The sequence below is a fragment of the Agaricus bisporus genome, assembly GCF_000300575.1.
Source record: "Agaricus bisporus var. bisporus H97 unplaced genomic scaffold AGABI2scaffold_1, whole genome shotgun sequence".
Taxonomy (NCBI): domain Eukaryota; kingdom Fungi; phylum Basidiomycota; class Agaricomycetes; order Agaricales; family Agaricaceae; genus Agaricus; species Agaricus bisporus.
Genome location: NW_006267344.1, coordinates 1,153,132 through 1,179,483, shown reverse-complemented (window position 1 = coordinate 1,179,483; position 26,352 = coordinate 1,153,132). Strand labels below are relative to the sequence as shown.

Here is a 26,352-nt window from a genome sequence, read left to right as displayed (position 1 = left end):
CACTGTATTATTTCATTTCATTCCACTGTAGAATACATCTGAACATCGAGGACTCGAAGATTGAAAGTATGAGGCCGAAGGGTTGAAATGTAGTTATTTGTAACCGAAGCATTTACCAAATAGCTTAGTTATGAGGGCAATCAAGTGTCTGAAGGTTGTATTCATCCATGTACCATTAAGCTGGTATTGTCTTGACCAAATTGCTCTCAGACCCATTATGGCGCATAGAGATCTTGCAAATGATTCAGACTCGACCGATGCACTGGAAGTGAGTGTACTCCGTGACGTAGCGAAGAAGTCTCTAGTAGATGCGTTGAATTCGGTTCGTCCGCCTCAAAATGAGTAATTGTAAGAACGTACTGACTTCATCATAGGTGAATGGTGCAAAGACGCTCGTCCTTGATGCTTCACTAGCAGGGCCTTTGGGTCTCATTACGGAAGTTTCACTGCTGAAGGTCGTCATTGCTGGTTCTATACCTATCTGTCTGTACCTGAACTTCTTGCTCAGCAACATGGTGTCGATAAGATGTTTTGGCTGGAGGCCGGTCCACTGAATGCGACGACTACCAACATCATCTATCTCACTCGACCGTCAATTAAACATGTCAAGATAATTGCTGGTGCGTTTCTTTCATCTATACGTTCGAGGATAACAATGCATTAATATTCTGGAAGACCAAATCAAACAACATGCACGTGAATCTCAAAAACATAATTATACTGTTCTTCTCGTCCCCAGATTTTCGACTTTGGTGTCGCGCATTCTTGAAGAGGAAGGTGTATTAGGCGAAGTGACTTTGTCGACATACAATCTTCAATTTATTCCCATTGCCGATGATGTAATTTCACTGGAAAGAGAAGACGCATTCAGAGAGTTGTGGGTGGTGAGTTATGTCTACTAATGGCCCAAGGTTGTCCGCTTATAGGGCTACAGGATGGCGACGAAACAGTTATCTTTGATTCAGCACAAGCACTTATCGCACTGCAAAACCGATTCGGAACATTTCCTCGTATCATCGGGAAAGGTGACTATGCCGGGGTCGGTCGGACGGGCTATTGCAAACGTATCATTCTTGCTAATTAAATGTTTTAATTTAGAAACTAGCTGCGCTTCTGGTGAAGACTGGTTCGAAATCACTTGCACCCTCGCAATCACTAACTTCACCAACAATTGATTCACTCCTTATCCTTGATCGACGGGTGGATATGATCACTCCTTTCTTGACACAATTGACATACGAAGGACTTATTGACGAACTTATCGGAATCAAGAATTGTAAGTCATAACTAAAAAATCTGTTATTATTTTCATGACATTTGCAGCACACGTAGAACTGCCTGTTTCGCTTTTGGCACCTCCGAATCCTCAGAGTACTACCGGTGCGGCATCTACATCGCAAACACCGGCAGCATCTATCACCGTCAAGAAAGAAAACAAAAAGAAGCATCATTTCACTACGACCACGGATCCTTTGTATGCCGAAATTAGGGATCTGAACTTCTCCAATGTGGGGAGGAAGTTAAATAAAGTTGCGCATACTTTGGATCAGAATTACAAGGTATGATGGAATTAAAGCCTAAATATCTTGATCTGATTTGGTGTTAGACCAATTTGGAGTCAAAGACGCCGGCGCAGCTGCGAGATTTCGTCGGGAAACTCAGTGGCTTGCGAACAGAACATCAGGCTCTCAAATTGCGTATGCTTTTAACGGTGGGTCAGCAAAACTTCAACTGACATTTGAGTAGACACAGGGCTGTCTGAATTGCTGGTCCCTTCTACCAGGACGGAGCTGTTCAACAAGTCTTTGGAAATTCAGCAAAGCAAGTATAACTGAAATAATTCACATCTTCATCGACTGACCGTGAGCTTTTAAGATCTTCTCGCTTCGTATGAGGTCAATAACCAGATAAGCGCCATCGAAGACATGATTGCCCGAGGTGCAGAACTTCACATAGTTCTACGTCTCTTGTGTCTGGCATGCATTGTAACTGGAGGAGTAAAAATCAAAGTTCTAGAAAATTTGAAGCGGGAAATCCTGCAGGTTGGGAGAGGTTACCCTTTTTTGATGACACATTTCTCACATTACCTCCAGGCTTATGGCTATGAATATCTGCCTCTCCTGTTGTCCTTGGCATCCCCACCGCTGTCTCTTCTGCTACCAACGCCACTGCCGCCCAGTGCAACGATCAACAAATATCCATATTCGACCCTTCGAAAGTCGCTTCGCCTTCTGATTGATGACAATCTCGAAGCATTGGAAGAGGTTGAAAATGACATCAGTTACGTGTATTCGGGTTTTGCACCAATTTCTATTCGACTTGTTCAGTGTGTCGCTCAAAAGGGTGGTGTTTTGAGCAACCCGGCGGAAAGAGAAAAGGCCGGGTCTGAAAATCCAACGATGACCGCGAGGGCGTCCAGTAAAGTGCGCGCACATCCTATCCTGGGCTGGAAAGGTTTTGAAGACGTTGTCGATGCAATTCCGGGAGAAACAATAGACATAGTAACAAACTTTTCCGAGTCGGCTTCTAGCGGGTTATCGGCTACGAACAGTGAGCTTCTTTCACGCGCGGCTATATTTGAACTCAAACAATAAAAAAAAATAGCTGACAGCATTGAACGTACCTCTACCACGGTTGTGTTCTTCCTTGGTGGTTGTACCTATACGGAGATTGCAGCGTTGCGCTGGGTAGCAAGGCAAAGTACAGGTACGATTTACTTGATGCAAATCACAGACCGGGAAACTGAGTGATCCGCTGCCTTTGTCAGGACGTAAGTTTTTGATTGCGACGACTGGTATGGTGAGCGGTGCTAGTATCATTGAGGGGATATCTGGCGTTGGGAAGAAGACAGGGACCAAGACGAGCGCTGGTATACAATAGTGCTATCTAGGATGACATGGGGGTTACGCAAAGGATATTAGGGACTCAGGGATTGCCACATGCAGAACTTTGCATGCAGAGAACACATGACATCGATTCGTTCAAGCCGTCTATTTGTGCATATCAAAATCGGAAAAGCAAAATTGAGTTGGAGCTACGCGACGCGTTTGTTTGCTTTGTGTGACGGGATGGGACCTCGAGCACTGTGGGATTTGCGAAGGTGGATGAGGTACGATGGCGGCAGTGGCCGTCGCGAGGAAAGAGTATTGAGCGTGGGGAATTGAATAAGGGATAGAGAGTGTGAGTGCGGGGTGAAATAGAGGGAATGAAGCGCGTGCTTGAGAACCCAGGGATACGGGAGGTGAGTGTGGGGAGCAGGGTGACAGGGGTCTCGCGGAGTGCGATCGAAGCCCTGTCATTTGAATGACCCTTCGTAGGTATAAGTTCCGTCTCGCTCACCCAAAATGCATCTCTTTTCTCCAGCCCCTTCTTTTCCTCCCTCCGTCCCTTCGACTACCCCGCCCCGTGCGTCTCCGTTTTCTTCTCTTTTTTTCACACCACGTCGCTAACACCCCACATCCTAGTCCCCTAGCCATAAACTACGCGTCGAAAAGCGCGTTTTTCCCCTGTTGATTCGCTCCTCGACCACACGCGCGATATCTATACCCACAATGGCGCCTACCACTACTACTAAAGCTGCGACCCAAAAGCCGGCGAAGAAAAGTATGTCTTATGTGTTGGCGCGTCGGGGTGCTGTGTTGGAGGCTTATCGCGGTGTCTTATCTAGCTAAATCTACCGGCGGTGGTGGTAGGAAAAAGCTGACGCCTTTCAACAAATTTATGGTGCGTCGAGAGGACCGGCTCTGACAAGCGCGATGCTGAAGTGCGATATTATTATAGCAAACCGAAATGCAACGCCTCAAAGAGGACGAGCCTGACCTCCAACACAAAGAAAGGTGAGCTGCTGTCTGGCTCTGGGACAGGAACAGACTGACACAATGGCAGGTTCAAGCTGGCGACGGCAAACTGGAAGCACGCGCCAGAGAATCCGAAGAAGGTAGCCTGAGAGTGATTGCATCATAGAGTGATATATGCTCTATCCTTTGTTTCGCGTTCCCTTTCCGTTCTTTGCTTCTTGCAGACGACCTCTCCTTTCTTGTTCTAGGGGAGGCGATGACTGATTATTCCATTCGTTTGACATACCTTAGGTGCTTGTCCGTAGTTGTGCAGTTCTTCTGTTCTAGTGTGATTTATTGGTATATATATTACGTATTATTCGAGCGAAGGAACTCGGTTATGGCTGCAGCGGACGGAGTGGCGAGATCGCCTGGCCGGGTCTTGCCTGCCACATCAATTGCGTCACTTTCTGTGTCTTAATTAGCAGCAGTTCTCCTCCACACCCTGCCTCCCTCGATGCACCCGTCCTCCAAGGGCAAGCAGACCGACGACGACCCCCCAGCCCTGCCCCCCCTCGACTTCCCCGACGTCGACCTCGACTGCGATCTTGCCGCTTGGTCTTCCTTTTCCGTCGGCTCCTCGTCCTATGGCTCCGTCTCAGGCTCATTATCATCCAACACCCAAGACACAACTCTGGTCCCACCCCCCGGTCGCCCATCGCAACCGGCAGATGATCTCACCAGACATACCGTCTCGCGATGCCAATCTCTATCGAATATATCTGATATATCCCCTCCCTCTCTAACCATGCCCAAGATTCGAGTCAAGCCCTGCACTTCAAACACCAGGCAAAGCAATCTGGCCCGGAAACTCCTGTTGGGAAAGCGCAGTATTGCCGCCTTGGGTTGCGGCACAACTTCAGAGACGAGATCGCTCAGTGCAGTGGACACTGTTTCTCCAACAAGAGTGTCTTCTCCCCTCGACCCGTCCGTAGCGCCGTGGTACGCAGCACCTCTGCACTATGATCCCGACGTCATTGTTCCGCCCCCTTTCGTCCGCCCGAGAGCCGGCACGGAGAGCGATCTCATCATCAAAGCATCACGTTTCTCGTTCAAGACCAAAGGCCGCTCAAAGTCGTCCCCCGCTCCTTTCTCCGCCTTAGATGTCGTGCCTATCGCACAGACAGATATATTTAGACCACTTCCCTTACTTCGCCGCCGCAGCTACTTTGAACAGATCTTGCCCAAAGAGCTCCAAATACACATCCTCCAATGTTTCATACAGCTCTTCGAGGATGATCATGTAAACAGTGTTGCCGAAGGGCGGTGGACCATCAGCAAGGCCGTTTCGTCGAGACATAGGATCATCGGTAGAGACCGAGGCTTCCGCGAGTTATTTAAACTGGCTATAGTAAGTCGTGCACAGCCCAACGCATCCGGCGTCGTTCACATAGATATATAGGTCTCGCGTTCATGGCAGTCCCTCGTATACGACGGTCAGCTTTGGTCGAACCTAGACTTGCACTCTTTTCCCGGTCTCCCTAATTCTGTTATCTTGCGTCTCACACGCTTCACCGGCCCTTTCGTTCGAAGGCTTGACTTTGTTGGCCACTGTAATCTTAAGGCTACCACACTTTCCAGCATCTCCAAACATCTTTGCCCCAAAGATATCTCTTTTACTCTTCTGACGGCTATAAATATGCAAGGCTGCTCCAATCTGACCACACCTTCACTGCACGACCTCTTGACCCATTGCGTATTTCTTCGAAAACTATGTCTCAAAGGATTGACTGCGGTAAACAATACAACTTGCGAAGTGCTCGGGACCTTTTGTACCCAACTTGAACGACTAAATTTAGATCGATGCAGCAACATGGACGCTAAAGGTCTACGCTGCCTCCTCGACTCTCTTCTTAAGCTTCGAGATTCTTCATGCCTGAAGGAACTGAGGGTATCAGGGCTGAAGGACATCGATGACGCTACCATGCGACTACTCGGAAAAGCTGCACCCCGCTTAGAGATTTTAGACCTCAGTCACGCTCGTCAGTTGCACGATTCAGCATTGGAGGCGTTCGTCGCGGTGGATGATGCATTCGATTACGCACGCCCGGATTCGAAAGTTATCCGATTGAATACATTCCAGATAGGCCGGGAATATTCCAACAACGGTTATCACTTGCGACGTGTAACAAATCTGCGTCACATCTCTCTGTCCTGTTGCATTATGTTGACCGATATGGCATGTTCGAACCTTGCATATGCTGTGCCCCGTTTAGAATATCTTGAGATGGCGGGTGTGGGCGCGGGTTTGAAGGACGATGGACTGATCCGATTACTGAACACCACTCCAGACATACGCCGTCTTGACTTGGAAGATGCTATAGACCTGACAGACTCTGTTCTGTCAGCTATCACTCCTCCTATTGAGCCTTCTGATCGAGAGGAAGACTCGGCGCAGCCTGGACATGCACTCGAGTGGCTCGTCGTTTCACATGCAGGCAATCTTACCGACGAAGCTCTACTTGCCCTCATATATGCGTGTCCCAAGCTTCGTGTGCTAGAGGCCGATGATACGAAGTTGAGCGGAAGCACTCTCAAGAAGTTTGTTCACCTCTGTCGGCAACGAAGAGCGTCCGATGCCAAAGTGGTAGCAATTGATTGTCGGGGTGTGGTCGAGGGAGTGGTGAAGGAGCTGGGTTCTGAGGGTGTTCTCAGACCGAGACTGGGTGTGAGGGCGTTTTGGGCGCGACGGCTTGGATATGTGGACGGAAAGGATGAGATGTGCGAGGAGGATCTCAAGGTTGGATATGATGAATGTGATCCGGAGAAAGTCATTGTGAAGACTTTCTACTCTTGGCTATCTGTCGATGCAGTCCGGTCGGCAAGGGAGAAGAGAAGAAGGACCAGTTCGAGAAGGGCAGGGAATATCAGCCCTGACTTTCCAGATGATGTTTTTGACAGCGATATTGCGAACGGGTCCGAAAGAACAGGTGGTCGGGCGAGATGGTGGTCACCTATCAACGGTAGGTCTCCTAGCGGAAGGAATTCTCCCGCCATCATGCCCGACTTGGGTAATGATGGATGTATCATAATGTAACGTTTGTCCTTTCTATTTGCTTTCACGGATTGTACTATTTTTGCCATTACGTATAAAAATATTCCTCTGTATTTTTATGTTTTTGCTTACACCTTGTAACCTCTTGTAAACCCATCTTATTGTATAGTGTGTTGCTGACAGCAAGTTGATTGTCATTGTATATCGTTTTGGAGAGCTGTGATGAAACCGTCGGGCCAGGTCATCATCTTTTATCGCAGCCCAAAGCAGGTAATATGGACATGATGTGGTACTCATACTGAATCAGCATGAATCAGACGTCCGAGTCTAGGATCGGTTGTTGCTGTCAGCGGGCTTCATTTTGACGCCTATCATGCTTACGGCTAGCTTGTTATGGGCTTATTGCAAGTTCAGGCCAGTCTTTTTCTGGAGGGCTTTGATAAAAACTTAACTAAGTAGTGTAGTACTAATCATACTAAACACAGCAAATCGCCTCTTGGAATGCAGCTATTCCCCTTGCATTCCTTAGCGCGCACTATATGTCAACACTAGTTTATTTGGTGAGCCATGATCGAAACAAAAATATACTTTGGTGCATTGAAACAATTGGCGGGGCATCTTACTTGTAGCTTTAGACTGATGCTTCACATGCGCAGTGACGTATACACAACACAAGGTGGTGATTACTTCTTCAAGGTAGAAGAAGCCTATAGGTACACCAAAGTGGGCTAACTCAACCACTGGCACCATATGGGATGTAAGTAGACCTAGCGTAGATTCCGAATGTGGCAATCCCGATGACGGACAGAAGCCTTGCAATTATGGACTAACTGCAAATTTCGTGGATTGGTATGGATCCGAAAAAGTTGGTGTGTCGACTGCGTAACACACAAGAAAGTGGATATGTAGGACAGATGGTGGAGAGGAAAAGGAGGCTAATGTGAGAAGCGCCCAGCTAATAATGCTTCTAATCAGGGGCTGTCACCGAGCAACTGATTTCACGGGCTTGTTCTGTGATCAGCTACGCAAAGTGCGACTGGTGCGATCTTCATCAGGACAGCAATCTGTCAGGAGCAGAAAGGACCAATGAAGAACGCGTTAGGTTTCTGGTTTGGCACTAGAAACAAAGCTGAAATACCTGTCGTTTATAGACAATTTGAATGCACTCGATACGTGAAATTGTCATAGGCGTGGGATTGGCTTCTCATGTTGCCGTTCCGATGCCTTGACTTGCGGAAAATCAAGGCACCCTCATAACTATTTAAGCAAGACAGGAAGGTGAAAATTCTGCAAGCCCCAGTCCGCACCCCTCCCATTAGTTTTCAGAAATTGAATAGCAAGAATGCCAAACGCACAACTAGTAAGCCCTGTCGTTTTGTGTGGTTACAGGCGACCGATAGATGATGACATTTCGTTAGCCATCCCGCACCACTGTCCTTGTTATTGGCGGTGGACCTGCTGGTGCTTACGCGGCTTCAGCTTTGGCCCGAGAGAACATCGACACCATCGTCATTGAGGCAGCCAAATTTCCTCGGTAAGATATTCTCCTCTCTACTAGCCCCTATGTTCCTGAAGCCGCGGAGGTATCATATTGGCGAGAGTATGCTTCCGTCCTTGAATTCGTTTATGCGATTTATTGGTGCTGAAGAAAAACTCCGAGACCATGGATTCACGACGAAAGTATGTCCGATACCCCTCGATCAATCACCAACAAACTTACACTGCCATAGCTTGGAGCAGCTGTAAAGTTTAACCAACATAAGAAAGAAGGCTGTAAGTCATTGATAGTTACGAAAAGCAGCACGACCTGAAACAAACCGCTTAGATACTGATTTTACACGAGGCGATGTCCGAAATGCGAGTTGTAACGTTGTGAGTGCTTCGGCCAAATCTTTGACCCATTCTTGTACTTGAGCTCGTCCCTAGATTCGCTCAGAATTCGACAACATGCTTCTACGCCACGCCGAGGAGTCGGGGGCTCGAGTTTTTGAGGAAACAAAGATCACTGATATCGAATTCGAAACCAACGGAGCAGAGATGCGTCCTACTTCAGCAACCTATACACGGAAGAACGGCGAGGTTGGTGTAGTCCATTTTGATTACCTAGTGGATGCCTCTGGTAGGAATGGGATAGTCTCCACCAAGGTATGTCATTTACACGGAAACGACTCAAAGATATGATTAGACGCGTCGATGTAGTACCTGAAAAACCGCAAAATGAATCAGAGCTTGCACAACCTCGCATGTTGGGGATATTGGACTGGCCAAAAGCAATACATGCCTAATAGTTCTCGTCACAACGCGCCATGGTTCGAATCTTTGACAGGTGAGACTTCTCCTTGATCCGGATCTAATACATTGAGCGTTCAAATAAAAAATGGCAGACGAAAGTGGCTGGGCATGGTTCATACCTTTACATAATGGTACGGTGAGTACCCTTCAACACTACACTAGAAGAGCATAGTCTGATAGAAGTACCGTAAGGTTTCGGTCGGAATCGTAATGGATAGTTCTATCAGTGCGCAGAAGAAAGCGGAAGGGAGGAAGGCAACATCCGACGGCAATTACACACTGAGAGATCATTACCTTGACCAGATCCAGTTGGTGCCCGGGTTGAAAGCCTTTCTGGAAGAAGCAACGCTCAAAGAGGATGGCGAGCATTATGTTATTCGGAGCGCCGCAGACTATAGCTATGCGGCGGACAAGTACGCTGGGGACCATTATAGAATTATCGGCGACGCCTCTGGTAGGTTCCCTAAATCCAATGCGGCAAGACAAAAAGGCCTGACTGCGGAGCAGCTTTCATCGATCCATTTTTTTCCAGTGGTGTTCATCTCGCCCTCCTTGGAGGCCTAACCGCAGCAGCATCAATCGCAGCATCAATCAAGAAACAGTGCGCGGAGGAAGTGGCTTGGAAATTCCACGATGTTAAAGTTGCGACGGCGTACACGAGGTAATTTCTTGATGAACAATTGTGTCAAAGCAGCCTTCGATGACATGGTTGTCTAGATTTTTGCTGGTCGTTATGAGTGCGTACAAACAGATTCGAAACCAGTCAGTGGCAGTACTGTCAGATGTCGACGAAGATAATTTTGATCGGGTTTTCGACATCTTCCGGCCTGGTAGGCACCCATTCCTATTCAAAGGTTCCTTGAGAAGGCTGACCACTAGTAGTCATCCAGGGGAACTCAGACGTCGGGAAAAATTTATCAGAAAATGAGCTTGAAAGGACAATCGACTTCTGCAAAGGTAGATATTTGTATCGCCAGCTATGAGACCACTGCCTAAGATGATCATTAGATATTTTTGCGCCGACAGATCCAGAGATGATTGAGGCAGTTGGTGCTCGCCTACGGCCGGAGCTACTTGCAGCAAACAGCCCCATCTTAACGAATGAGGAGATCAACATAGAGTCTCAAGGTGACGATGAAGCTAGAATAGTGTTACATCGCTTGAATGCCCGGAAGCCAGTCAACCAGATGTATCAGGGGCCAGATAATCTCCAGGTGGGCGACGTAGGCGGGTACGTAGCACATATACAAGTTGGTGCACTCGGCCTTGTCGAAGTGGCATCGACGTGATGATCTACTAGTATACTCGATAGTAAGCCCTGTATAACGTAGACTTGTTTCTTTTTGTTCTTTTTCTTTTTTCCTCTAATTCGAAGCCGTTGTTAATATGGGATTTGCTGCACCGTCATGTAGTCCTGAAGTTATGGTTATATAATTTACCCGTAGAAGGAAAGGATAGAAGAGCTGACTGCGTTGTAGCTTTTGCAGCCTTTTGTTTCCGCCTTTTATTTGATTCCCCCATGATAGTACTCTCTGCTTCATATTCCGAATGCAAGGCGTCAAAATATGGTCATGAAGCGAAGGCCAGCACTCACCCGCAAACGGATCCGCCCCGGGGCGCTCATGGCGCTTCAAAGATTTGGTAGCTACCTGATCAGTCTCCTCCGCGGATTTTTCAACCTCACTTGCTGGGTAGGAGTCATCACTTGAACCTGAATCTGCTTCGTCATATACATCGAGTATATCCTCCTCAATGTCATGTTCTTTTTCGAGGGCGCGCTCGTATTGAGCCCTGGCAACCATTTTTGTCGTGACTTTCAAAGGGACAGAGGTGGATTGTGTTGGCAGCTCTGGTTGGGAGGATGTCGCTACTTTTGCTTTAGCTTGTGTAATCGCATGCTTGATGAAGCGACCTGCAGCGTCTTTATCCACTTCGCTGCGCCCTAGTAGAACGGCATGAGCTACGCAAGCGAACAACAAAACGGCACATACTTATCGGAGGATTTTCTGCTTGATCAATTTTTTGGAAGTACTGACGAACTCTATCCTGTGAAGATTATTGAGTCTCGTTATGCTTATGTTGAACCAAAAAAAACCTACGAGTTCCTCTACTACGCCATGCGTCTTGGGATCAAGGCCTTTTGTTTTCAAATATACTGAAAAAAATTCAATCGAAGAAGTTATACTCCCAAGGCGATACTCACTAAAAATGAGGTCGTATGTGACGTATGGTAAGACTGTTTGATATTTGGCCTGTTGCACGGGATCAAGGTTTAGAAGGGTTTCTGGTAGTGATTGGGTCAGCAGAGGTTCAAGTAAAGATTCTAGCTCGTCGAGCGAAGCGTTCAGACTGGCGAGTCTCGTTTTCAGTTTGCTGGTTTCGCCAGCCATACTAAACAGTAACGGGTAACGGTTGAAAGTGGATTTATAATCACGTGTGGGGACAGCTTCTCTTTCAGTGTTCACCGTTCAGACGTTCACCTTTCACCGCTTGAATAAGCGCTTAGATACTCCCTTCGATGGTATGACATTGTCCCAACTCACTTTGCTATCTAATGTATATACACTTCTCCTCAGTCTTCGGAACTTCGCTACACCGCCAATACCCAGCTGGAGCATCGTACGTCTCCCCAGTGCTTGTCTGGCCGGTCTCATATCTCATTTCTCAGTACACGCTCGGTACACTGGGACTGGTAGGTTTACCATCTCATGTGTACGACCTTTTACCCGAGTCTGAACTTTATTTTCAGGGCATGCGGATATTGCGAAATAGTGAGCCTTCGTTCTACCATATTTCGGAAAACCTCCACTACCTTTCCATTTCAGTGACTGGGTCACTCACCAGCACCGCGATACACTAGCGTCAATCGTGAGCCACCCTGCACTGGCTTCCTACCTCGCTATTGCGGACGGAGAAGCAATTGGAAGAGTCAAATTCGAAATGACAGAGGTGTGTTGATGGTGACCATGTTTCATGTAGTGATCTAACCCTCACGTACATTTCCGCAGCGAATGCTCCAACCATGTGGACCCCCACCGCGCAAAGACGACGATTGAAACACACTATTTTGACACTGCGCCTTTTGCCGATAATTAATTACTTATGCTACCCTTGAATCCAACCGAGGTCTTTGGTCGGTAATCGTTCTTTGTACAAATTCTCAAGATTGTTCCTAGTGTTCTTCGTTGTCAACAAAGTGGAAAAGACTAGGCGACTTCACCTTGTTCCACTACTCGGCCGAGTAAGTGTGTCCCTCATGGATGAGATTTTTATCACATCTCTTAATTAAGAGTCATAATGATGGAGGCTTGGCACTGGCTTTATCCTTCCACGTAACCCGGTGTTGGATCCACGTCTTTAACCCAGCTTTCATCTATCCTCTCTTCCTCACTATTCAAGCAGCCTATAACCTCCAGCCACGCTCATACCGTCAGCCAGTTTTGGCTCTCTTGGTCTGCGACGTAATGACTACCACGAGTTCCCGCCGGGCTCCACATAAGTCCCTTTTTCCATTCCTTGCTCGTTCAGGACACGAAAGCTCGACTGTACCCCGGCCAAAAGGGCGTCCGACCGGCCACTATCGCCCCGTGTCACAATTGCTGTTGGAAGAAGCTGACGATAAGTCACAATCCGCCAAATCATCTCGAAGAGATTCAGTGTCGTTATTTATGGCTATTTCGGACCGTTCGTTGTTAGATGTGGTTCATAAGTCGTTGAGAGACAAGGAAAAGAAGGACAAGGAAAGAGGCCCAGGCGTGGTACCTTCTTGCGTGGCTAAAGAAAGAGAATGGTCTGTGCCCCCTCGGAGCGGACTCATACAGGAGGTGTCGATTGAGCCTTTCGAGCATGTAGCAAATATTGTCCCAAAACGATTTTACGATGATGGTAATATCTGCTGCTCTGAAGATGTCTTGGTGAAGGAGAAGGTGCGGCAGGATCTTTATTCAGGCGACAGTGTTTATATGCAATCTTATGACCGGATTATGGTTGAAAAGTGAGGGTCAATACTTTGGACTAATTGGTTTTAATGATGAAGATTCTCTCAGTGAAATGTACACAAATTCATTGCTGCGTCGTCTAGCTTCGTCAGCCCCGACTTTCAGTACTTCGATGGACAAACAACCAAGCAACGTGCTAGACCTGGGCTGCGGACAAGGTTATTGGTTATTGGATGCTTCATACCACTGGCCCTACGCAAAATTCGCTGGCTTTGATTTGGTCGATGTTATGCTACCAGAAGTGCGGGAACGACCAAATATTCGCTTGGTTCAAGGAAACTTGTATGTATTGTCCCTTTCCAACAGAGGTCCCAACTTATCAACCAGTTCCAGTGTCAGTAACTCCTTACCATTTCCAGACCAAAGTTTCGATTTCGTTCGTCTAGCAGATTTGGGTCTCGCCATTCCGCACGAAAAATGGAGCTTCGTGATTTCCGAAGCCCGGCGCGTCTTGACTGTCGGAGGCCAGATAGAAGTGATTGATGACCAACTTTTTTTCCCTTACGGCCCCTTGCCCGAAGTATCTCCCCCTACCCCTCCTCCACTGGTTGGCTCGAAGTCACTCCGGCACAACGCTTCCCGTTGTCGAGTAAAGTCCAATTCTGGTACTCCAATATTCGACGGACACGAAGCAAACAGTACCTATATCAAACCTGTGAAGAATGGAAATGGATTCGACTCCTTGTTGCAAACAGCAAAAGTTTCTCAGCGGCGCTCGGAAGATTACCGTAAACAGTGGCTCTCCGCTTGCCAAATTTCTCATGATGTGGAGGATACCTTTGTTGGTATGCTGCTGAAAAATTTCGTTCATCCCTCTCCCCACGCTTTCATTTCTGATCTGCTGGGGTTTACTTTCGGCTCTCAAAACGTCTGCAACACGCAAACGTTTGACATTCAGCTTGCTCCTTTGTCTTCGGCTCCGCCGCATCGGATCGATACACTCACAAGTTTGAGGTTCGATGACTGCTCCGATCAAGGTTCAAGCGGTTCTACCGAGGGAAAAGATTGTCGGCATTCACCTGCAAGCCGTGAACACAGCCCCACTCAGTCCTCTCCTTCGTCGCTGTACAGCGCAAAAGCTGCAGACCGCCTAGGTATATCTTACTCGGACCTTGTTGCGGTGACCACATCAATGAAACAACTAGTGCCTGACAACCGTAATTCATACGCTGATTCAGTCGTTGATGAAATCTGTCAATCCCCTGGGATCATCGTCTCCCCCTCAACATTCATTCCCCTCACTTCTGTCGAGACCGAATTTCATGCTTGCAAATGGATGCATACACTCCTGGGGTGGCGAACCGCTCTCGCTGATCACATTCATTCATGCACCGACGATGATGGAAAGATAATAGTGGCCGACTCTGAGTGGAATGATGCACTCTGGACATACGAGAGGTGCAGTCTCTGATAATACTGCTCGTACTGTGACTGAAACGTGTTGATTTACGTAGCTTCCGACGTCAAAGGTTCCATTGGCCTATGAACGCGGAGTATGACCCTGACAGCTTTGCATCACCATCTATCATCAGTATGCACAATCGAGACCTCCAATCCTTCCTTGAAAATTATGAAAAACCTGTCCAAATTCGAACCATTCGTGTATATCATGCAACAAAAACTGGGATGACTTCTTTTGCCAGCCTTCCTTCTAGCTCATTCTCCAGTCACTGATCATGGATAGTCAATTTATAACTGTTGTACATGTGGTCATTTGGACTCTGTGTATCATAGTGCGCTATGTATTCTTCATTTCCGACATTCGGAGAGACGCTCCTACCACTACAGTATCACCCTCATCCCTAGTTGTATAAATACGTCTTGTTTTCATAGTGTTTTCATTTGTACGGTGTACTAGACCCTTCAAAGTGCATGTTTTCGACTAGGCCCCAGCACATAAACGTCTGGATTGAATTCCGGCTCGGATCGAATGACACCAAGATAGGACCGCGAACTACTAATGCACGCACCCCGCAATTTTTCCCCTCAACCAACATGATTGATACATTCGCCTTCTCTACCCTTTTGTATGGAGCAGTGTATGCGTAAATGGATATAAATATTATGAACACGCGTGAAGTAAAATTCACTCCGAGTCCTACACTGCCCTGTGAGTCTTACGGAAACAGTGATGCAAGAAATTCACAACTAGTGTCCTTCAATCTGCCGCGGCCATATTGGCGTTGATTGTGGTGATTGGGTGTTCAGTCAGCTTCTTGCCCTCTCCGAGTCGTAGTGGTGGCAATTTTGAATTCAGCCGTCAAAATTGCGCTACCTGTCGATCATTGGCTGGAGGTTGAGTATTCATCGCTACTGGCGAGAACGCCTGTAGTTGCCGAAGATAATACAGTGTTCCCGGGTACCCCGCAATATGGCCAAAAGATGAATTGAATCATCGAGGATGTTTTAAATTGCGAGAATTGTAAAACCCACAGTTAATGTAAGGCTGTCTCGGTCACTGGAAATCACACTGCAATCGTAATCTGAACTGTACACCGACTTATCCAGTGAGCTAATGAGATTGGACCACTCACTGAGCTTTACCAGAATTTCAATCCTTTTACATAGAGTCTATCATAAATCGATATCAGTGTGATTCATTTCGATGCGTATTTGAATCTGGGATGCCGCCTGTGCGACGAAATACATTATGCGCTGAACATACGAAGTTCAACCTCTTGTTCCGGAACACATGGGCAGCATACCCTGGCCAGCCAACTGAATAATATCATGTCATCCATGACATCTTCTGTTGCATTGCCGGAGAAGAAGGCCTCCCTTCGAATACTAGCGTCCGTGCCGTGTTCGATGCAAACTCCACGTATGTTTGTTCTGCGCGTTTCCAGGCTTCCTATAGGTATATATAACTGTTCTGAACCAAAATAGGGCCAGAAATCTATCAAAGATTTATAAATTGACAACGACATCAAGTTTCAAGTCATTTCAACAAAGATGACCTTGGTGATCACGGTGTTCCCAGGCTTGTAAAAATATCCAAGAGCGCATAGGTTGACAACCCGGTTTACATACCTCAGGTATGTCCGTTTCTACGTTCAAGTTGACGTGATCGGTGCGTAAGATGCCCTTCCCTTTGCTACAGCACTGAGCAATTCTCGTTTTTTGAGACCGCAGGAATAGCAGCTGTCGATTCTGTTCATGGATTCCTTTATGTGGTTGTGACTAAATGATTCCGGAGTCATTGGAGAGGACTCGAGCCGTAAAAAAGATATATTGGAATTAATGTCACGATAATTCAAAGCAATACATATTTGCAACATGAGGCGTACAGAACTCGTTTTGGATACTAATAAATAAGTAGTCCATATAACAGGCTGATTTTCATTAATCTGTGGTATAAACCTGGTACCGTGCGTTGGAAAGCGAGACTCCATACAAGAAACAAGTTTGCGAGTCAGTGATCGATGATCACGACTTGCCCCAATGCCCTGTTGCACCAGAGGTTCCTGCATCATATTCAGGAGGTGCATCATTAAAATTCGAATGCGATCCATCAGCAACTGCTGGTGCTGGTGCTCTTGATGATGCCTCGTAACCAGTATTGACGGGGGCCGTATAGCCCCTGGATGAGGCCGCCCCAGTATACATGTAAGACGGGTTAGTTTGTGCTGGTAGGGGAAGAGCACTATTGTTACTATGACCATCGCCACTTAGAGGATACTGGTGCTGTGAGGTGTATTGTCGTGGAGGTGGCGACTGTGTGGTGTACGAGGTGTATGGATTGGGGGTAGAGATATAAGGATTAGTTGCACCAGCGGGTACAGGTGGGCTCGGGGAACTACCAAGGATGCTGGTAGTATTATATGTATCTGGATTGAACGATGGTTGGGCATAGTGCGTAGCCTGAGGCTGTGATTGTGACCCGTGATTGTTGTACAGATCGTGTTGAGGATAAGCCGAGGGTTGTCGATCATGCTGAGGATAAGTAGATGCTTGTCGATCATGAGATGCCGCCGTATGATCTAGTAAAAAAGGAGGGATTAATAAGACACTGCGAAGAAAAAACAATCTAATGTAGCTTACAAGATGAGCCGCCAGCTGCATGTCCATAGAGGGGGCCGGAGTTAGGGTACGGGTCATAGGAAGTATTGGGTGGGTACTGGCTGTTGATTGGAAGGGGAGGTGATGTAGTGGCAACATTCGGAGGACTTTGCGCGTACGTCGAAGTTGCGTGAGAGTAGCTACTGGCTTGTCTCTCAGGACGTCGGGCTGCGGGAGGATACGTTGAGGTTGGAGTATAATACTCGTCCACGGCACGGGTTCCTTGAGGAGCAGGCGAATAGCCACCAGGAGTATGGCCGACAGTGTCGTCTTTATCAGTATAGATGGAGTCGCCCTCAACGCGACCTGTTAAGGGTACGGTCTCATAAAAAGCGGGAAGACCTCCTCCTGCATTACTAGCTTGCCTAGCCTTTCGACCTGCCTCGGCATTAATAGCCTCCATCCTCATACGTTCGGCATATGCTGAATCCGGGACATCCAATTCTTTGTCGTCCTTCTTACTCCATTTTGATCTTGGTCCGCGCTTGGTAATACAGCAGCGCCCGACTGCAAAGAAACAACCGCTGAAGAAGAGCAGCAACCATGCCGCTAGAGTCAACCAAATGGCATTTCCAATGGAAGCACTCCCGACGGCGTTGATACGGGCTTTGGCAATAAAGAATAGGACAATATCGAAGATGAAGGCGACGAGGGTGACGACAGCAGCGAAGCCGGAGATACATGTACTGCAGCAGGCCATCGACATTTCACGGACATGGGCAAGGAGACCGAAAATGGTTGAGATGGCAGCAATGATGAGGCCAATAACATGGAGGAAAAGCGCGTAGGTTAACCACTTGACAGCGACCTGAGGGATTTGGATGTTGAAATGGTTACCTACTAGACCATTGATATCTCGAATTGGGTTAGTTGACGGCGAAAGATTGGGAGTGAGTAAGGCATACCTAGTTCGTACCCAATTGAAGGCTTCGAGCAGCTTGTCCCGTTCGAAAGCTCCAAGCAGTAACCAAGAGTGCCAAAGGTTATCGAACCCTCGACATTGGCGGCGCTGATATCCGCTCTAAGAAAATAAACTGATTTGAAATAGGGTACGCAGAATGAGACAATGGCAAGAAGGATAGTGGCAGCAAGAGTGACCAAGAAGCCAGGCGTTGCAGGGCGAATGAGACCCATGCTGATACTGCTGGGATGGGGGAGAAAGCTAAATGAGAGACTGTGGGTAATGGGTGGTGCACTACATCTTCTGGCAGGCACTGCCTCTGCTGTGCTTCTTCCGGTGAATTGATTCCTTTCCTCGCTTGCTCCTTCATCTCATAATATAGATCGAACGGCGAGCACATCCTATGTCACTGCGGATGTCTCACTGATCCAATTTGTACGCTGAACAGTGTAGGAGGTCTCAATCTTGCCCAACTAGTAGACTACCCTGGCGTTGCCATTCCTACGCGCCGGGAGTGGAGTTGCACGGCTAGATCAATCTGATCCAGGCTCTCCCTCTTTCCAATTGCAGGCTACTTTCTTTTCTTTTCGTTAATGGAGCCTAGTAGACCTTTGACGACTAAGAGACTCGCTCGACATGTTGCACGCACACTGGCATGTGAGGCCGGTCGGCTAGTATCCCACGCTTCTACGCTTTGTAGAAAAAAGATCTACTCTCGCCCTTGGGTAAATGCTTTTACGCACTCCTATCCATGGGTGTGTGGGACTCCGACAATGTTGCGGTCAACTACCCACCAAAACGCAGTATTTTAATCGTAGCAATGTCTCTGTCTTTCTTTTTCAGTCCTTTTTTCTAAGACTTCTCGATGGCATTTCTGTTGAACCTTCTGTTGTTTTTTTTGGATGGATGCAGTTTAAGCTGAAGCGGGTATTGAACTTGCAGATGGGTTTTTTCCTTTAATTTATGTGTCCAATGCTCATCCGGTTCGTGCTGGAGGACTCTCACATTTAAAATTCAATATTAGTAGACATGCGCACTGCTCTGACACAGTGATGTGGCGGAAATTCCTTCGATTCTCCAGAGTAGATGACTTGTGATCATTCTCTCTCTATCGCTTTCTATCACTTATGGATGTTAACCCTATTAAGTGTCTAGCAATTAGGTTGAGATGTTCCATTACATCCCAGTTCTTCCCTATAGGCGGTCTGTGTAGGGGTAGTCAGTCCGATCAAGGTGACTTTTTGTAACTCCAATCTCAGAATTATTTCCAACGCCGCTGGATGGGACCAACTTGGCATTGCCTTTCTCGTCTCAATTGTGTTAGATTGTGTTGCAGACCAGCGGCCATTTCGATCAATATATTAAACGCTATGTTTGACCCTGACTTGGGTACGTACAACTAGTCGTCCAATCGAATCCAGCACCCCCATCCAACCACGTCTACAACTTTTGGTTAAGTGCTGCCTTTGAAGACCACCACTGATATACATGAGTCCAGCCCCTCGTGCTTAATCTTAGCTACGCAGCAGTCTATTCGTGGAACGCGTACTACTGCTAGCCACTATCCTCCTCTTTCCTTCGCCCCTTCCTGGTTTGTTCACTCTCGCTTCGGTAGTCATGAGTCTACGGATACGTGTCTATGCAATCCGAACTGCTGGATTTCTCTATGGGATCGTTGGCTATGGCCTGGTATGTCTCCCATCTCTCGCGCTCCTTGAAAAGAATCTTATTTACTACTCCTACTAGAGTGTCTTTACTTGCGTTCTTGGAGCAACATTGGGGCCCCTATTCTTTGATTTTATTGGGCTCGCGGCTCTAAAGCCTTCCACCGGATCAGATGCGACTCTCTCGATGCAGGGACTAGAACTTCGACACGGTCGTCGTCCTAAGAAGTGGTCTTCGCGGCCCTCAGGGACTTTTCAAAGACACGATTCCGACTCGCTGGCTGCCACTAGCGGAAAGTGGGTACCAAATGACGTGCAGCTCCAACGAACAGCTTCACTGGATTCTCTCCGTGCTGAAAACTCACTCGGTTTGGTCGCCCCTGTCATTACAATCGATCACGTTGACCGCATTGATAACATCAGCATCAAGGCGCCTACTATTACTCTGTATCCCCGAACCGGTGGTGGTTTCGGAAAAAAACAGAGGTCAAAACGCCGTAGTGCAACTATCAGCCACCAAGCTCTACCTCCTCATTCATCGTCTTCTAAGGATTCATTTGTCGGAGCTGTGTCTGGTGTATCGAAGCTTGAACCTTCTGGGAAAGACAAATCGAGAATCTATCGCTCTGCATCAACACCTCAGTTGTTTGAAATAAAACAAAAACAGAAAATTCCCTTTTTCGGTTCGTCTGGCAAAGGCGGTCGGAAGGTCGCACAACAGGAGAAATCTGCTGATCCCGTTACTCGTCAACGTAAGCTGCCCGCCCACCCATTATTTCCAAAGTAATGCAACTGAAGCGGGAGTCTAGCCCCTCCCTCAAGACTCTTTTCCACGTTTCCGAACGTTGTTCAAAAAGCGATCTCAAACGTTACGGACGCAGCCGTTCGACGAACATGATTGTATTCCTTTGACTGTGCCTCCTATTCGCCCTAATCATTTGAAATTGGAAAAGAAAGTGAAACGTAGTAGGACCCTCCTTCCTGAAAACACGGAACATCCGTCGGGCCAACCGCGGAGTTAAACTCGCTTTTGAATATTTCTTTCGCGTCGGTGGCTCTATTTTATCGAGATAATGCCCATTTAATAGGCTGGATTCTGAGGAGAGGACTTGGATACTTGACACGGCTTGTACGGCGGCACCGAAGTAGCTTGTTCGATTTTTTCCTTGACTGTCTTGCTGCATAACGTCACAGTCTTTATGCGTATATTTATTTGATCACGACCATGGGTTTCGGGATAGATTGTATTTAGGGAGATTTAGGGTAGATGAGGCAGTGGAAGTATAATTATCCAAGTTAGGAGTTAACGATGAAACACAATTGCCCACGTATATTATATTGCGGGGAGGCGACGCTCATCAAAAACTTATATTCTTTCATCCATATTGCGGGGAGACGACGCTCATCGAATCACATACATTCCTTCATCCATGTCGTCCACCCCCTACCTGGAACAAGATCATTTTATCATGTGTGTCTGCAACATCGCCTGCCCTCCATCTGCATTTGTTAACTCTTATACTACAGGATTACGCTTGATCTTCCCGGTATTCCCGCCAGACGGGCGCCCACACCGGTTGAACAGCCTAAAGTCGGGACAAGACTCCATGTCTCCCGACTGCGTGTACCCTCTCTTAAATTCTGCGAAATTTTGAAAGGCTTTGCCGGACACGTAAGGCAAGCAGGGTCGATGCCGTAGAAAAGCACGTGAGGCCATCTGCATTCCACATTTCGAGCGACAACAGCACTTGTACTGTATCGGACTATTTTTCCATCACATAGTAATTAGGAGTTTAGATCTTATCTTATCAGCATGTTATACATAGCACAGTTCCCACGGCATTTAAACGAAACACCGGCATTGTCTTGCGGACCGGAGGGTGAAATTCAAAACTGACCTTTGACGACGTTGCAGGCCTCATCGAGCATGGCTGAGCAACCCCCAAGAGGCTCCGAACGGCTTCCTGGAGCCAGCGCGCGGGAGGAAGAGAACAAGCCAAGCGGGGAGGACAAATCTATTTTCCCCTTGGGAACACACGCCGGCGCTTCACTTGCTCTATTCCACCCGACCCCAACTCCGCTTCCCTTCTCCATCCCCCAGGCCCTCTCTGTCCTTCCTCTCGACCCCGTCCTTCTGGTCGACATGAAGTCCCATACCTCCAAACCTGGTTCCCCACTCCCTCAGTCAGACCCACTGTCCTCGGAGGCGGGCCGGCCGCTCAACGTCACTGACGCGCTTAGCTATCTGGACGCAGTCAAGATCCAGTTTGCCGAGAGACCAGAAGTCTACAATCAATTTCTCGATATAATGAAGGATTTTAAGAGTCAGAAGTGAGCATTTCAATTGATTTGTCCTTCCACTTTCCTTCAACCTCTCTCTCTTCCCTCACTAGCATCGACACTCCTGGCGTCATTGACCGCGTTTCGAAGCTGTTCAATGGAAATCCTTACCTCATCCAAGGCTTCAACACTTTTCTCCCCGTTGGTTATCGTATTGAAGTCTCCGCCGATCCCTCTGACCCCAACACTATCACCGTGACCACGCCGCAAGGAACCACGACAAAGTCCACAAATGGCACCGTCATTTCACCTCGCCCGCCAAGAGATCCCCAAGCTCTTCCTCCTCCGGGCCACGGAAACCCTCTTCTTTACCCTCCTTCTGCTCCTCCACCTGCGCCCACGGCCAATATTCCTGGCTCCCGCTCGCATACCCCGGCGGCGTACCACATAACTCCTCACGGTCAAGTTCCATTCGACCTTAATGCACTCCCTCCTGCATTTCAACCTGGCCAGCCTTCGCAGCCGAGTAATCAAGTGGCTGCTGCTGCATCGTTCCTTGGCAACTTGCACGGCCGCCAAGCGCCGCCCGCCGCGAATTCTGCTGCTCAAGTGGACAAAGATGGCAACGGCCAATTCAATAATGCCATACAGTACTTGAACAAAATCAAATTGCGATATAGCGACGATCCGGAGACCTACAAACAATTTTTAGATGTTCTGCAAACCTACAAAAAGGATACGTGCGTCAGTCTTCTTCTTTTCCAATATTGCCTTACGACAATTGTTATAGGACACCGGCTCTGCAGGCTCAAGTGTCTCTTCAAGTCCAACACTTATTCAAGGACGCACCCGAACTCTTGGCTGAGTTTAAGGTTTTTTTGGGAGAAGTAGGCGGTCCGCCGAATGGAATTGTCATCTTACCTCAACCAAGTGGTAATGCAAACTCTCCTTGGATTGGCTCTGACAACATTTCGTCAAGTCCTGCAGTAGTACCAGGGAAAAAAGCTCAATCGACTAGGCGGAAAAAACGTGGCATGGAGAGAGAACCGACGCCAGTTCCTCAGGGCAAGCCTCTTCCCCCGAGGGTGCGTTGTGTAATTTTTGTTTATTTTTGTCGATGCTGAAATGTGTTTACATAGGCGAAGAAAGCTAAAACTCATCACACCGCCGACCCAGGCTCTCCATCTTATTCTCCCTATTTGGTACCTCAGTCCCCCCAACCTCCCCCTGCTCCTATCTATCACTCTGGGGCCCAGTCGCTCACGATGTCCCTCCATCCGCATGTTCCGTCTTCCACGCAAGTGCGCAGTCCAAATGGGACGACCTCAGCTGATAAACTGCTGTTTTTTGATCGCGCGAAGAAGTCACTCGAAAACCGGGAGGTATATGAAGAATTTTTGAAGCTCCTAAGTCTATTTTCTAAGGAAATCATCGACCTCAAGACCCTCGTGGAGCGAACAAAGGTGTTCTTGGGAGAGGGCGAGCTGATGACGGAATTCAAGGGTCTGGTAGGTTGGGATGACAAGGTGGAGAATGTTGAAGGAGGCCCTCCAGGTAGCATTCGGACAGGTCCTCCAGAGGCGTTGCTTGCACTGCCGGTGGATGATGGTGAAGGGCCGAGCTATAGAAGGCTCCCTGATAGTGTGCGTAGTACCAGGTTATTGGAATCCGAAATTGTCTTGCTGAAAACATGTCCAGGAGATTCGGCTTGCATGCTCTGGCCGCGATCAGCTTTGCCGTTCTGTTCTCAATGATGAATGGGTCTCTCATCCGACATGGGCTTCAGAAGAAGCTGGATTCATGACTCACAAGAAGAACTCGTTTGAAGAGGCCCTGCACAAGAGCGAAGAAGAAAGACACGAGTATCATGTCGTCATTGAGGGACTTGCAAAAACGATTGCAGTGCTCGAGCCCGTATATATCCGGATAGAGGAGATGAGCAACGAGGAGCGCGTTAATTTCAAGCTCAAGCCTGATCTTGGAGGGACTTGTAAAGCCATTTACCAGAGGACGATCAAACGGATATATGGGAAGGAGAATGTCAATGAAATATGGCAAAACCTACAGGAATGCCCTGCAGTAGCTGTACCGGTGGTTCTTGCGCGGCTGAAAGCGAAGGATGAGGAGTGGCGAAGGTTGCAACGTGAATTCTCGCGTACTTGGAGGGAAGTGGACTCGAAGAACTTTTACAAGTCACTCGACCATCAGGGAATTACGTTCAAGCAGAACGACAAAAAGAACATTACGGCGAAACATTTTGTGGCGGACATCGAGTCTATTAAAGCCCTGCAACTCGCTACATGGGAACGAGAGGGAAAGAAAGCATTTGCTCATGGATCGGTTGGGCATCAACTGGAATATTCATTCGGTGATATGAATGTGATGATAGATGCACTCAAGATGGTTTGTACTTTTCTGGACCACTCGCAAGCGCACTATAGCTTGCAGGAACGGCGCAGCGTGGAAAAATTCTTGCGGACGTTTATTCCTCTGTTATGTATGTATCCCGCGGCAGAGTTTAATGCTGCGTGGGGGCCTTTTGACGGAGGGAGTGAGGATGACGTGATGCATGAAGCTGCTGAACGAAGTGGCGGCCGACGATCGGTTGGAAGCACACATTCAAATTCGATGCATACTAGTGGAGTGCCAGCAAACGATTGCGGCGGAAGTTGTTGAAAATGGCTCGAGAAAAGGAGATTGAAAGAGAACGAGAACGGGAGAAGGGGAATCGAAAAGTATCTGGGTCTACGATTGGATCCCGTGCAGCAACACCAATGTCAGATCGCTCTCCGGCACCCCTGCGGAATGGGTTCGAGAGTGGAGTTTATGATGTTTGGATTAAGGAGGCGAAAGCGACAGTGGAAGGTGTTAATAATGGTGGGATGCTGGAACGACCGTTTTTTACGAACACGACGTTCTACACACTGGTGCGACTATTACAGGTATGTGTGTGGTCTATGATTTTGTTCAGTTAAGATGTAGGCTAACGGAGGGACAGATGTTGTATTCTAGATTCATGATGTGCAAAGAGATCGGACAGGAACTGGCGAGGGAAAAACATGCTTCGCTGCTTGCCAACCGTGTGGCAGTGGAGTTGGGATTGGACGATCCTAATGGACCGGCCGTTGTACTTTCTCAATCGACGGAGATATTGGGGGAAGATTGCACCACCGAAAAGGCGAATGTGGTGTACATGTACCTGATTCACGCATGTGACAAGCTGTTTGACAGCGAGCTGGACCAGGCGACATTCGAGGAACATATGAGGTGGTTCTTCGGAAACAAGGTGGGCATCAAACTAAAATGAGATTGGCTTGTGGAAGCTAAAAATATCGAATATATTCAGGCCTATCTACTATTCACGTTGGACAAACTGATGATGGCACTCGTAAAACAGGTCAGGAGGCATTAAGCTTGTGGCAATGACACGTTTGTGGCTGATGGAAGGAGCAGGTTCAAACGATTTGGTCCGACAGCAAATGCCGGGAGCTGTGGTCGCTGCTCCAGGCAGCGCAGGCATCTGACACGGTCAGCAGACAGGACATTGTGAGGTACCGGCGAGAGGCGGAACAACACGCAGGACAAGATGACCATCTGTATAAACTGCAATGGGTAAGTGCTCGATCGGTATGGATCAACGGGCATGAGTGATTTGCATCTGGGGCAGGTGCGAGAAACGCAAAGCATGCGGATTAGTCTTCTGGGGCCAGATGACCCCAGCACGGAGAACAGGACGTCGCGGTCAGAGCGATGGCGAGACTATGTGAACACCTATGTGCTGAAGACGCCGACGGAATGGGTGCCAGCGAGCAGGGGAGGAGAGAGTGCGGTGTATCTGCGAAGGTAAGTGAACTCTTTCCGCGCGATTAGGACCAGACCAGGTGACTTGATGTATTTTTAGGAACAGACGGGCAGGGGAGGGAAAGCGGGAGGCGAAAAAGGAAAGCACGATGAAGATCCGGGTTGATGTGCGGACGTACAAGGTGGTCTACGAGGCGGGTGGCGAGGAGGTGGTGTGGCGGGTGGAGAAGGACGAGGAGGGCGGGCGAGTGCGGGAAGAGGAGCGGCGGAAGAGTTGGTGGGTGAGGGGTGGATATTCTTAGCACGGTCGGAGTTTGTTATCTTACATATGTAGGGCAAACAACACGCCTCATTCTTGCCCGCTGTCCACTCTGCTCCCCGCCCCCAGCGCCGTGCCCGTGCGAACTGGTCACGCGTCCCCCTCTGGCTTGGCATTCGCGCTTGTCCCGCAGCTCTCTCGCACATGGCCAAGCCAATCGCAAGGCCTCCTCGCCCTTCCCCCACCGCTCCCGCCGTCCCCTGTGCA

General features: G+C 48.2%; 9 protein-coding genes across 9 annotated transcripts; 7 read left to right on the top strand and 2 right to left on the bottom strand.

Moving 5' to 3' along the window:
• Positions 1-217: 217 nt before the first annotated feature.
• Positions 218-2,880, top strand: AGABI2DRAFT_147551 (hypothetical protein; the record flags this gene model as incomplete). Its single annotated transcript, XM_006454123.1, has 13 exons — positions 218-322; positions 375-455; positions 509-620; positions 676-884; positions 935-1,039; positions 1,123-1,276; positions 1,324-1,559; positions 1,607-1,697; positions 1,747-1,821; positions 1,876-2,042; positions 2,094-2,518; positions 2,612-2,706; positions 2,768-2,880. The coding sequence occupies 13 exons, from the start codon at positions 218-220 to the stop codon at positions 2,878-2,880; spliced, it is 1,968 nt and encodes a 655-aa protein (XP_006454186.1).
• A 484-nt stretch (positions 2,881-3,364) lies between these two features.
• Positions 3,365-4,182, top strand: AGABI2DRAFT_197030 (hypothetical protein). Its single transcript, XM_006454122.1, has 4 exons — positions 3,365-3,405; positions 3,465-3,723; positions 3,781-3,836; positions 3,886-4,182. Exons 2-4 carry the CDS (start codon positions 3,613-3,615, stop codon positions 3,944-3,946), a joined length of 228 nt encoding a protein of 75 aa, XP_006454185.1. The 5' UTR covers positions 3,365-3,405; positions 3,465-3,612; the 3' UTR covers positions 3,947-4,182.
• Positions 4,183-4,843: 661 nt separating this feature from the next.
• On the top strand, positions 4,844-6,792 carry AGABI2DRAFT_189477 (hypothetical protein; the record flags this gene model as incomplete). The annotated part of the gene is made up of 2 exons (XM_006454121.1): positions 4,844-5,187; positions 5,239-6,792. A coding segment is annotated over exon 2 (1,317 nt), but the record flags the coding sequence as incomplete, so codon positions are not given.
• Positions 6,793-8,134: 1,342 nt separating this feature from the next.
• Positions 8,135-10,660, top strand: AGABI2DRAFT_197024 (hypothetical protein). The gene is made up of 13 exons (XM_006454120.1): positions 8,135-8,191; positions 8,250-8,365; positions 8,415-8,511; positions 8,562-8,604; positions 8,657-8,703; positions 8,758-8,976; positions 9,031-9,157; positions 9,216-9,259; positions 9,316-9,577; positions 9,631-9,784; positions 9,841-9,953; positions 10,006-10,080; positions 10,132-10,660. The coding sequence occupies exons 1-13, from the start codon at positions 8,174-8,176 to the stop codon at positions 10,410-10,412; spliced, it is 1,596 nt and encodes a 531-aa protein (XP_006454183.1). The 5' UTR covers positions 8,135-8,173; the 3' UTR covers positions 10,413-10,660.
• Positions 10,661-10,847: 187 nt separating this feature from the next.
• Positions 10,848-11,513, bottom strand: AGABI2DRAFT_54830 (hypothetical protein; the record flags this gene model as incomplete). Its single annotated transcript, XM_006454119.1, has 4 exons — positions 10,848-11,065; positions 11,115-11,169; positions 11,223-11,278; positions 11,327-11,513. Coding segments are annotated over 4 exons (516 nt in total), but the record flags the coding sequence as incomplete, so codon positions are not given.
• Positions 11,514-11,563: 50 nt separating this feature from the next.
• AGABI2DRAFT_132890 (hypothetical protein) lies at positions 11,564-12,260 on the top strand. Its single transcript, XM_006454118.1, has 6 exons — positions 11,564-11,644; positions 11,700-11,742; positions 11,792-11,815; positions 11,873-11,894; positions 11,949-12,072; positions 12,132-12,260. Exons 1-6 carry the CDS (start codon positions 11,642-11,644, stop codon positions 12,177-12,179), a joined length of 264 nt encoding a protein of 87 aa, XP_006454181.1. The 5' UTR covers positions 11,564-11,641; the 3' UTR covers positions 12,180-12,260.
• Positions 12,261-16,320: 4,060 nt separating this feature from the next.
• AGABI2DRAFT_189474 (hypothetical protein) lies at positions 16,321-18,327 on the bottom strand. Its single transcript, XM_006454117.1, has 3 exons — positions 18,086-18,327; positions 17,163-18,035; positions 16,321-17,101 (listed from the first exon to the last, which is right to left on the bottom strand). Exons 1-3 carry the CDS (start codon positions 18,312-18,314, stop codon positions 16,548-16,550), a joined length of 1,656 nt encoding a protein of 551 aa, XP_006454180.1. The 5' UTR covers positions 18,315-18,327; the 3' UTR covers positions 16,321-16,547.
• A 1,371-nt stretch (positions 18,328-19,698) lies between these two features.
• AGABI2DRAFT_113934 (hypothetical protein) lies at positions 19,699-20,532 on the top strand (the record flags this gene model as incomplete). Its single annotated transcript, XM_006454116.1, has 2 exons — positions 19,699-19,770; positions 19,828-20,532. 2 exons carry the CDS (start codon positions 19,699-19,701, stop codon positions 20,530-20,532), a joined length of 777 nt encoding a protein of 258 aa, XP_006454179.1.
• A 1,284-nt stretch (positions 20,533-21,816) lies between these two features.
• On the top strand, positions 21,817-26,229 carry AGABI2DRAFT_213949 (hypothetical protein). The gene is made up of 12 exons (XM_006454115.1): positions 21,817-22,076; positions 22,139-22,325; positions 22,548-22,765; positions 22,816-23,110; positions 23,165-23,668; positions 23,724-24,663; positions 24,732-24,967; positions 25,024-25,311; positions 25,372-25,422; positions 25,476-25,637; positions 25,693-25,868; positions 25,927-26,229. The coding sequence occupies exons 1-12, from the start codon at positions 21,889-21,891 to the stop codon at positions 26,126-26,128; spliced, it is 3,447 nt and encodes a 1,148-aa protein (XP_006454178.1). The 5' UTR covers positions 21,817-21,888; the 3' UTR covers positions 26,129-26,229.
• The last annotated feature ends 123 nt before the right edge of the window (positions 26,230-26,352 follow it).